Source organism: Siniperca chuatsi, linkage group LG1 (assembly GCF_020085105.1).
Source record: "Siniperca chuatsi isolate FFG_IHB_CAS linkage group LG1, ASM2008510v1, whole genome shotgun sequence".
Classification (NCBI taxonomy): Eukaryota; Metazoa; Chordata; class Actinopteri; order Centrarchiformes; family Sinipercidae; genus Siniperca; species Siniperca chuatsi.
In genome coordinates, this window is record NC_058042.1 from 26,017,369 (window position 1) to 26,029,667 (window position 12,299).

The window sequence follows — 12,299 nt, forward strand, 5'->3', positions numbered from 1 at the left end:
TAGGAACATAAAGCCAAAATAACTTTGATTTCTTCCTCTTACATAACATTCCTAAAATATACTTGCGCTAAGGAAGCCCAGTCACTTTTCACTTTTTTTTGAATTTGTCTGTTGAACTATTGCAGTGACAATGAATCAGTCTGTTATATTGTGTTTTTGTAGTCATGCAGGTAAAACTTGCATCTTGGATGAAGTCTGCATAGACTATATTCACAGAGATGTAAAAAAAATGTGTTTGCACTCTCAGTGAATGGAAGCATTACTTTAAGTTAGAATGTATTAAGAAACTGTTTACAGTATTTACAGTCAGTGAAACCCATCAACACTATATAATAGGTAAAATCTATTTTTTAAGTTTTTGAAATAAATGGCTGACTTGGTCTAAACTCGTGGAATGGAACTCAGCCAGGACTCATCCCCATTTTGCCTGAGAAAGTCAGGCTACATGGTTAAATTGAGGCACACAGTAGTGTCACATCAATTTAACAGCGAGGCCTGTCGGTTCTGACCTTTCCTTCCAGCCTGGCACAGAGAGTCCCCCATCCGTATGAGTCCTGTGTCCAGCTTAGGTCCACAAACAGAGGCTGCTCACTCACTCAGGTCCTGAGGAGACCAAATCGGATTACCAACACATATCTCCCACAATCTACTGCGACAGGATTACCCCCCAGGCAGGGCTGAAATGGATACAGCAATATACAACAGCCATGCAGAGGAAAGAGGGAGGATGGAGGGGTGTGGGACCAAAGAGAAGAGTGGGAGCTGTGGGTAGGGAAGGAGTCACACTGTTGTAAGTGCGGCAACAATGTGACTTAATTGATTCCATGCCATCTCATCAATTTTGATTAAAATGAAATGAGCCTCTGTACGTTTGAAAAGGTTAAAACAAATTGAAGGTGGAAATCACAGCTGGTAATCACAGTCTGTCTAACAGCAGGCTTTTAATGAAGCGACCCGCTCTTCATCATTCGTTTCAGCCTCCTCTGTGCATATGGAGGAAGACTGCATTTTCTTGTTTGTTTGTGTGCATGTGTGCACATTCACGTGTGAGCACATTCACATCAGTTGGATTGAGAACAGCATATATTAGGTTTGTATTAGCATCATGGCCTCCTTACAGATGAACTACTCTCCTGACAACAGTTGAGGTGGAATAAGCAATTGTGCCAAAATTGATTCATTTAAAAGCAATGCTTTAATAAGCAGATGGATAACTCATTTGTTACAAGAAAAAGGGACTATCTGAGGAAAATGTTTATTTTCTGTACACTGATTTACACAAACTATATTGACAGAATAGAGGAGCACATATAGCGACAAAAACAAACATTCACATGGTAAAGAATCCTTCAGACTCTTTCGAAATGCCTAACACATACAGTAGATTGTTCTCCAAGTATCGCATGCCCATTTTATATTGTTTCTTTAATGATAAAATGTTCCATTAGCACACAACAACCACATCTGTTCATGATCCAGTCTTCTTTCCACCTCACAATGAAAACAGGTTGGTTCATAAAAAGGACAAATGAAGACATGGAACAATCCAACAATTATAGCACGTAAGTCATAATGACGCAATTATTTTCTTTAAGATAATGCTAAGGTTTGAACTAAAAAAAAAACGATAGATTTCATGAAATGTTTATGTTCAAGATTAAAGATTCACTTTTCTGCTGGTATGAAAGTAGAAAGATGATAACAGAAATCATTCATGTCATGCCTTACCTTCTGTTTTAGTGTTAGTGTTTGTTTAGTTCACTCATGATAAAAATGTAGCATTGCTATTTGCCCTCACATTAATTTAAAGAACAGGCCAAAATGACAAAAGGTTTAAAACTAAATCTGGTAGTCACAAGTAGAACAAAAATACACACACAATGGAATTGTAATAGGTAACTGCTGCCACCTAGTGGTGGTTTAGAGAACCAGCGGTACAGCTGTTGCCCCGTCATCACACCTATGCCTCATTATAAACAAAGTCAATGAAAGTCATTACAAGTTCCCACAGTGGTGAATATAAAAACACATGCAAGAGTTAAAATTGTATTCTAGTTTTATTTTCAAAAGCAAACTTTGCAGTGTTACCAAAAAAGGGGGAAAAAATTTCATAATTGCAATGCACTCGGCTAAATAAATAACAGTGCAGCTAGTTAATCTGAAAGCATACCCCGCTGGGATATGCTGTTGTGAAGAAGCACTGTTGCCTTTTTGCTCACAAATTGCCCTATTTTCAGTGGTTGATTTGCTTTAGTAAACTTAAAGCTGCGTAGACATGCTGCTGTCTCAGCAACAACAATCTTCAGTAGAAATGCAAATAGATACACATGCAAAGCAAACCTCTGGCTAATTATACATCCGTCCTATAAGGTCTGTGTCCCTGAGCGCTGGAAAAAAGTGTAATGCACAGCATGTATGCTCTTCATAGACATAGCGTTAATACAGCACATCTGTGGGTTGCTAGATTGGAAAGATCTTAATAAAGCTTACTGTACACTAATTATACTTGCAACACAGAAGCACGAGAACTCTTTGCTTATATTTAAAAAGGTGTTGGTTTGGCAATTTTTTCACTCATTTACCACAAAGGACCACAAAGACAAAGGAGAAGGTACACAAAGCTACGTTCATCTAAGTCCAAGCAAGGGTAAGCTCAGGCTACAGAGAATGATGTATCCAAGTCAAAAACACAGTGAGGCAGTTTATGATGATCTGGGAAAAATATTCAAGTATATCATAAAACACTAACATTACAGCTCTAAATATTGCAGGGTTTAGTGCCCATGTGAGTTTTATGACATATTTTCATCTTATAACTATCTTTTCAGTTGTTTTTTTTTCCTGGTGGACACATAACCAAAACACACACACACAAAACTTTAGGGATGTCAAAAGTCTGCAATAAGACATTTCTTGTGCAGTGGCGTGGGGAAGTTTAAAATCTCTATAAGGCACTAAAATTGAAAATAGAAGCACTCTAAAACCATCTATAAAAAGGCAAGCACACAACCTATAATATGGCTCTGCTGTGGCAAATGACTTGAATTTGCTAAAAGTCAGAGGACAGATGACACTTTTGCATTCTCCATCTCAGTGCAGTGGATACAGACTCATTCTCAGTCTCAGTCATCTTTTTTGTCAGATGTGCTGTCTTCTTGTTTTTCCCCTGAACTGGTCTGATTGGCCAATTCCAGATCACCTGGCCTTGCCACCTGGATGGCTTGGTATCTCTGAAGCTCCAGGTAGGTGGTGAAGAGCTTGGCGTACTCCGGGTGGGTCATGGCAAAGGCTTGAAATTCGCCTGAAGAATCACAGGCACAGAGAAAAACATTAGGATACAGCGCAGCTTGGGATAAGGGAAGTAAACGTAATAATAATAATACTAATAATGAAAGAATACACTTATTTACTGCACATATTCCCATTCCATAATATCCTGGTGAAAATACAAAAGGAGGTTAGAAGACCAAAATGTATCTTAGCGTTAGACCTTTGTCTTAAAGCAGAGTCTACTCACTGAAGGTGATGAAACCAGAGCCGTCAGCATCAATCTCCTTGAAGAGCTTGGCCATGTTTAGATCTGACACACCCAGAGCTGAGCGCAGCAGAGAAGTAAACTCCTCTCGGGTGATTCTCTCATCCTCATCTGTATCAAACAGCTGCATGAGAGAGGACAGAAACAGAGAAAAATGTATTTCACTTTCCAATTTTTGCATGTTCAGGAAAAATAAAGGTTATTTAAGGTGTGAAAATGGGTGAGTGAGCTAGAAAAAGCTTACATACAATTGGGGAAATTCGTTTTTGCTAAATTAGGTGGACAAAAATAACTTTTAAGTCACATTACATAAACACCAGAATTGTTTGTCCAAAACCACAATTGCATAACTAAAATATGTCAGCAGGAAATGTATGATGCAATTGAATGAGCATGACCAATGTGGAACATTTCTGATACAGTGTTGATTATACACTTTGAAGAATTCCGGTTGTTTTCACAAAAAAGAAGTACTAAAGAGCAGTAATAGCTTGGTTGACCCAATAAAGTGGATACTACCATACACATTTCTGTGTATACGTATTCAGTGTACATTAAAATACAGTACTGCATATTTTTCAGGCCCTAGTAGGGGCACAGCAATGTCAGAATATTCCTATCGTACCTGGAATGCCATTCGAAGAACATCTTCGGTGTTAGCTGGTCGACACAAGATGGTCACGCCGATAACATACTCTCTGAAGTCTATGGTGCCATCTCCGTTCTGAATAGGGTCAAAGAGACAGCAATAAATCTACTTGAGTCTGTCAATGCACAGTTATTATGATGGAAAGTAGTTTATCCTTTATGGTCTAAAAAATATAGACTTTTGTCTGGCATCAACAGTTGGGAATGTATAGGGAATTTAAGAGACAAAAGCATAATTGATTTCTATAAATGACAAAATTATAGGGCATAAATTTTCTGAGGAAAAAAAAGGATCCTCATTAAACTGTATGTTTTATGCTTTTAATCCTCTGTTCCCACTCAAACCTCTGGTAGAAATACCAGGGAAGGAGGCCAAACTACTTTGATTATAGTTTCCTCTTCCAGGCTGTATAAATCCAGAACACACCATGATGTCCTCCCAATTTTACTTTCATTGCTACACATGAAATGCAGTAATATGTACGGGATTCTGTAAATTGAATATTACGATTGTTGCACATTATGTTGTCAACCATTATATTTATGGTGTGCTCTTTTTACTGTACTAATTCAACAGAGGGAACTTCACTATTTAATTGTCATTCATAATGGTACTATTTAGTGGTCCAAGTTGCTCTGGTTTTACAAAAACTAAATATTTGATACACATGTCTCTCACTCTGTCAAACAGTGCAAACAGCTCCTCGAGGGCTTGGTTGACAGGAAGCTTCAGGAATGTGGAAAACTCCTTGATGGTGATCCGTCCTCCTTTACATGAGCTGGCCATGGCTGCGAAGCCCTCCAGCTCCTTCCTCACATTGTCCCACTTCAGACTGAGGGAGCAGGGTACAAGAGGCCATATTTGTCATTGTTAATGTCCCTGCCTGGTGATGCCTACATTGTACTAGTGAGATGTTCTTACTTGAGTTTACGGCTAATTTTGGTGAACTCAACCAGGCCGGCCTCCATGGGTAGCGTTAGCTCGCCAGCTGAGATCATCAGGCGGCAGTCTTCATATGTGTGGTCTGTCACTGGAACTCCCAAAGCCCTGAGAGCAGACAGTTTGTATATACAGTGATCAGGTCAAATGCTTATGATGCTTGTGAAGTCCTGGACGCAGCAGGCCAGGAAGATATGCTAAGGTCAGACAGATCAGAGAAATGCAATAACCAAACTCATTGTACAGTAATGTAGTTCTAATATCAGTAAAAATGCTGAATTATTGGTTGAATTTAAATTGTGGCCGTCATATTCTCCAACACTCACCCCTCATTTAATTTTCTCATCAACTTACATGTACTCCATATGTGTTTGGCATATATTTATTACTTTTTTAAGCACATACTGTATACTTTTGCTTTTCTATTGTACTATGTTGTACTGTGTGCTCGAGAAATACATAGAATGTGCATTTAAGACCAATAAACACTTACTGGGCCATAGTTTCTCGCACTCTGCTAGCAAACAGAGCCGGGCTTTTCTTCTCCTCCTCTGTGGGGATATGCGGTGGCAGGAACTGAAAAACAGAGCAAACAGATGACAACGGTAACAAGGAAGATCAAGCAGAAAGTAACCTCCTAAACCTTTGCACTAGATAGCAGAGAGTGGCACTGATACTACCAGTAAAGCTGAAATATTTTCTAAGTTATCAAATGGTCTCCTGCATGAGATGCTGTGTACAACCACAGGAATTCACATCAAGTTTCGCATTGGAGAAAAATCATGAATAACGATGAATCAAATAGAACATAAAAATGCTTCCATTCCAAGTTTCCATTTCTTCACATCAAACATTTTTCTGTTAATGTTGTGAAACCATTATGTAATATCTAAAAGAACAAAAACAGTTTGTAGTATCTTTGCCATTATATTAGGATGCACACTTGGGGAATGCCCGTTACCTCTATCTCTACAGTGGTGTACAGCTGGCACAGAGTTAGAAGCAGCAGTGTCCTCCTGCACATAACACAAGCAGGACAGTCAGTTAGTTGTTGCAATACAAGCCAGTAATGTTGCTGTTATTGTGTTATAATCATGTTTATTGTGTAAGAAAAAGCAGCAGCAGACACCACCTTCACCAAATATGCACACTATAGGTGAAACATGAGAAAACTAGAAAGCATACTTACGAGCTGAAACCCTGCCAAGTCCAAGACACTGTATCCTGGAGGAAAAAATAGAAGAGAATGCATAAAGCTTCATAAAACATTAACACTGAGGTGAAATGATGTACACGTTGTAGTGTGATACAGCTAAGCTTGTAGAGTTGCTAATAGTCTCTCTCTGTGGCTGATTGTCATTCAAGACAGTTCAGCAAGCCAAATTCATAAAAACTGAAATGGCAAACAACATGGGAGGATGTCAACAGTACCTAAAAGATGTGCAGATTCAGCTTACTGAATAACTCAAATTATTAATACTGTAAGTGTATGTACTGTACAACAACAGGATGTATTTCATCTTTGGTTCTGCCACTATATATTACCTTCTGTGCAAACTAGTAGAGTGCAGTGTGACCTCTATGAAGTTTGCTCTCAAGATGTGAGGTGAAATATATTAATGCTACATTACAATCACAATCACTCACCAGTTTGTTGGGATATCTCATAAGCACAGGCTGCACAGGGACCCCTGGGATAAAGGCACCTAAAGGTGGGGAACACACAGTATCATGGAGACTGTTATTTCTCATTATGAAGAAATGAAAGCTCAATAGTTGTGTCATGTATGATGACTAAACAAAACTGACATCCCCATTCTCCTACCTCACTCAAAATCTCTTTTGTGGGCATCAGTTGACAACAAGTCAATGCAAAAACCACATCACATAATGAATGGTTTGACCAGTGTAGTATCAAGTGTTGTTTCTGTTGTATAGCCATTCCGCTCAGTGGATTAGATTTAAGTTAAGTGAAAATACTAGATGTGCTATAAGATGTGCTGTCAGTAAATAGTTGTTTATTGTTTTGAAATTTTCTTTTGTCTGTTATCATGTTCCTCGTATTTAACATGTTTTGTTGCAAAACAAAAAACTATTTACATTAAATTCACATTTTATATCTTACCTTGTTTGAAAGTGATAAGACATGAACGATTTGTACATGTTCCCTCTGGAAATATCAGAACCTGAGGAACATAGCATCATAAGTAAATGTTAAAATCACACGCTGTATAATTTTTATCAAGTCTGCAATGTTACTACTGTCACTTACAAAAGGCAAAGTATGCTTGGGAAATAATGGTACTTAATAAACTTTATTACTTGTATTAGTGCTTTGGCTAGTTCTCTGATAGCTCTAAAAAAAAGAAACACATAGCGTAGTCCTCCGAAACTGACAAAGGAAACTTGTGAAACCAAACCAACATCCTGAGTTACGGCTCGCGTTTTTTCTAAGATAACAAGCACAAAGTTTTCTCTGCAGCTATAATATTCCATGCTAATACCAGGTTAATATTAGGGCCATTTTTTTGTGTTGTGACAGACCTGTGGCCAGTGGCCTCCTGACTTGGCTCTGCTGTCAATCTCTTGGATTGTATTCTTCCTGGAGTCTGGGTCCTTTCTGGACACCAGCACTGGCTGAAGGCAGCGCACAAACCCTGCAGAGAGGGCAAGACACACACATTAACAAACACACTCAGAAGACGGAAATACTAATTGTTTTTTGTCATATTTTTCACTGATTATTTCATGTCCAGGCCCCATTTAATTGCATGGCTTTATTAGCATTAAATAGGGCTGGGCCACTTCATTAAATGGCCAATTACTGATGATATCACTATAATGTGACAGTTACCAAATGAAACAAGCTCTGTGGTGTCACCACTATCAAAAAGATGGATGGAATAACTAATATTTATCAAGTCCACAGCACACTCTTACTTCACAAAGCACATTTGTGAATGATATCCTATAGGCAGTAAAAAATGAGGACTTTGCATCACATATCTTACAAGCCCTCTGTAATTAGGAACAATGTACACAGAAGGTGTGAAATTGTACAGATAAAGATAAACAAGTTCACTCATACATACTGGCGGTTGAGAGAACAAGGCAACCCCCACATATACCCCTACTTTTCTGTACTGACAAAGCAAATGAAAAGCGTCTCACTGCCAAAGATGGGTGTAGCCAGGTTCTCGACACGGGATACAGTGGAGGGCAGGCCTGCAACAATGCACACAATCCCATCAAAAAAGGTGGAGTGGGGGGCCACAGCCAGGATGGGGGCCTCACTGCTGCTGACCTGCTTGCCCTTGACCACCACTCTGAAGCCCATGCAGAAGTAGTAGGCCCTCCCCAAGGCAGCCATCACGCTCCGACACATGACCCTGGAGATGACCACAACGTTTTACAGTAGGGTATTTATAATAAAAACTTTGTTAAATAGAAAAATAAATGTGTAGCTCAGCCATGTTAAAAATGTGTTTTCTTACAGCGGTGCAAGGTATGAACTACATCAGAAATGCATAAATTCTAAGTATTTTAGATATTTCTCAGCATGTTTCGTTAGACTGTCTTTATTACTCATAATCACCTCCAGGGCTATTAAGTGACAGGGGCAAAATATATTTTTTTTAACAAATGGAGTGAATGGAAGTAATGGAAGTTTCAGTAACAGGAAGAGTTGCATAATTTTGTACTTTCCTGTAACCCGAAAATTGCAAAGAAACTTTAACTTAAACTTTCACCAGTTACTTCCTTATAATCTAGAGACAGGGTATGAAGTCATAGTATAAATTAAGACAATGTGACAAAATGATGAATGATGATGTGGAACTTTTCAAACTTGTCTGTAGAGTATACAAACCTATGAATATTTAAAGCCACATTAATCTTTCTGCTCAGTGGGGCAGGAAGCTTAATGCAACGTAACACAGTTTTGAGGGTAGAAAGCTTCCTGCACAAACACAAAGCATCAACAACACCTTAATATACTATCAGCTGAGCAGTTATTATGGCTAAGATATTTTATATATCTAGATATACATCGATAATATACTGTATATCTATATTTATTAAACTATATTACTGCTGTGCAATATCCACCGCCTAATAAGCTGGTTAAATCTGCTACACTCAACTTGACACTACACATGATTGCACTACTATTACTTATATTATTACATTGTACTGTACACTTACTTAGCTTTATACTTCATACCCACTTGTACTTATTTTGATTAGGTGTATTATAGTGTATCATATTTCGATTTGCTTGCAGACTTATTTGTTATTATGTCTTTTTCTATTCCATTAGTACTTCTTCTCCTGTGTGACGTGATAGTGAGCAGCTGTAACAGCAGCTTGATCCCCAAGTATTTCTGATTCTGATTCTGATATAGATATATATTTTGAGCTCAGCAAGGCTTTACACACTTTAATTTAGTGGGGTTGGTGAGAACTTTTGGGACTCAAGTAATACGGCATCGGCATACCAAAATCAGTGAACTGAAAGTGATTGAAAACTGCATAGATCTACAAGGTCAGGTGTTGATTCTCAATGGGATTCGTAGTAAAAGCCATTTCACATTACTGGAAATAATTTAGTTCAATGGTAACATCACAAACACCACTTATTGGAGCTTTAAGTTTTTAATGAATAAACACTAATTAAAATTGTGAAATTTCACTATTACTTAATCATGTCCTTGCATAGTAAAACCTAAGCTTCATTGCTTTAACCACCCTGAGAATATCTGAGTCTGTTCACAGCAAAGCAATAAATAGGTGAACTTAGAATATGACAGGATAAGCTTCTCTCTTGTTTCCGTCACCTACACCATGTTTGGTCATAATCATAATCATATCATATAATCACATAAATAGCTGTGGTCACAAGAATGTTCCTGTTAGCTGTATAAATATGCACTGTGTATGCAGCAGCTACTATCTGCGCAACCTAACAGTTAAAAATGCTGCACCCTGTTTGATACCCAAGAGGTAAAATACTACACTCCAACCACTACTGTCGATATTTTACATTTAATATGTCAATATATGAATTATGACATGCTAAGTACCTTAAAACATATTTACATGCTGTATTCACACCGTGTGGATACGTGTGGATATACACTGTCGAATATTTCCAATTGGATGACCCATTTAATTAATTTACATAATAATAATAATAATAATAATAATAACCATTAGATGATGAAAATTTGGTTTCTATTTATAAAGAGATAAATCACTTTTTCAGGTCCTTTCATTAAGCCCCATTAATACCACTGACTCTTTCCTTGCTGAGAACTGAGCTTAATGCTTGTGGTGCACATAGGATCTAGAGAAGCATGATTCGGCAGTTGTGCAAGCAGCTGCACATTCTTCAAGTCATGTCAGGAACTGTTATTTTGAGAATGTGCTGCCTTCACTGTGTTTTACTGTGCAGTTTATGAACCCAGGAAACACACTGCTTCTGCTATTTCTTGCTTTAGTCACTATTTTAGTACAGTGAAACTCAATATATTTTTGTTAAATCTCAATGTATTCCTTCACCAATAGCTATGTTTACATGCAATGGATGGGATGACCAACCTGCCAAAAAGAACAGTGTTAGCAGCCAACTCCCTCTTTGTAGGCCAAGTTTAATATATGGTAACAAAATGATGGTCAAAATGTTTGCACAACACTGCTCTAGTAGAAGTAAAGTAGTAGTAGAAGTAGAAGTTAAAAAAACAATGTCCAAAATGTATTTTATGCTGGGAGGCTGTGTTGCAGTGGGATGGTGTTTGTATCCTAATTACCGTCTCCATCCTGTCATTGGTTCCACAGCTCCTTTCAGAGGATGCTTGAAGGTTATTATGACAGCCACCGGCCATGTCACCATGAGAACCAGGGACAGAAGGACGGCGCGAACGGGGACCAGGAAGATTCCCAGCAGGACACACTGCATAGAGAGGGGTACACACACATACACATAATTTACAGGCCTATACCACGCAGGAAGACTGCTGTCAGAGTTAACTACACCCTGGCTGTTGACATTCCTCAGAGCAGAAATACGCACGAGTCTGGAAATCCTCATCACTGGGCAGCTTTCTAGAAAGCACACAACGGCTCTCATTGTTTGTCCCACACATAACGAGGCTTTACAAGCCGATTGTCAAAGCCTCATTGGATAAGACTACAGGCCCTGGTTACACAGCAGCCTGTGTGTGTGTGTGTGTGTGTGTGTGTGTGTGTGTGTGTGTAATCTCACCCATCAAATGAAACACAGTGTGAGCCGTGTTGCCAAACGCGATGACTATATTCTTCAACAGCTTGCCTTTACATGACAACTGAATTCATACGCCATACTCACTTTTATTATATCAGCTTTGGTTAGTTTGGTGTCTTGAACAAACGGGTTGATGACCGCAGGAAGGAGCAGAGATTGTTGCCTCGGCAGGGCGAATACTCGCTGTGGCGGCATTGCAGTCCGGTGAACGAGGAAACAGGCAAATGTTTTAGTCGAGGCGCCGTTATGTTATCATCTCACTTCCTCAACGGTGACCCTGCTCTCTCATTTCTCTCCATATCAGACGATCATACTGGCTACCGCAGACACAGGCAACCGCAGGGGAACCGGACTGGCGTGTCAAGCTCCACCTCCAACGTGGTCGCAGCGGCGCTCGAGTCCGATCGGTGCATTTTTGATGCATGTATGCGGGTTTGCATCAGTTTCCACAATCTGCGTGAACCCTCGTTATGAATGTTTGCACGATGCTATCATTCCATTAGATTTATTTCGAATAAATATTGCAAATCAGATGAAAGAACAAGCTCAGATGGTGCTGTCAGTGACCATGCATGTGCTCTGTGAAAATACCGACTGAGAATTCTGCCATGATTTCGTCAATCTGTGCTGAACATAAATCCAAAGATACTAGACGTAATGCACAAGTAGGGAATGAGCAACGATTTCAAGGGGATAATGTGACGTATTAACGTAGTTGTTTACAAGCTCTCACAAATGTCCACAAGATGGCGCAGTTTCATAAAAAAACAAATCTCATTTGATCCTGTCTCCTCTCCAAATATATATTATATAGCAGTGGTGGAAAGTAGCCTAAGTACTATTCACTCTAGAAGTGTAATTAAGTACAATTTTGAGGTACTTGTACTTTACGTTAC

The 12,299-nt window shown here is 38.9% G+C and overlaps 1 protein-coding gene across 1 annotated transcript; it reads right to left on the reverse strand.

The window, feature by feature from the left end:
- Positions 1–1,236: 1,236 nt before the first annotated feature.
- On the reverse strand, positions 1,237–12,022 carry lpcat2 (lysophosphatidylcholine acyltransferase 2). Its single transcript, XM_044199790.1, has 14 exons — positions 11,488–12,022; positions 10,931–11,073; positions 8,295–8,512; positions 7,668–7,780; positions 7,249–7,309; positions 6,771–6,829; positions 6,313–6,347; positions 6,085–6,139; positions 5,617–5,699; positions 5,106–5,231; positions 4,863–5,016; positions 4,161–4,259; positions 3,518–3,659; positions 1,237–3,301 (listed from the first exon to the last, which is right to left on the reverse strand). Exons 1-14 carry the CDS (start codon positions 11,596–11,598, stop codon positions 3,123–3,125), a joined length of 1,578 nt encoding a protein of 525 aa, XP_044055725.1. The 5' UTR covers positions 11,599–12,022; the 3' UTR covers positions 1,237–3,122.
- Between the last annotated feature and the right edge of the window lie 277 nt (positions 12,023–12,299).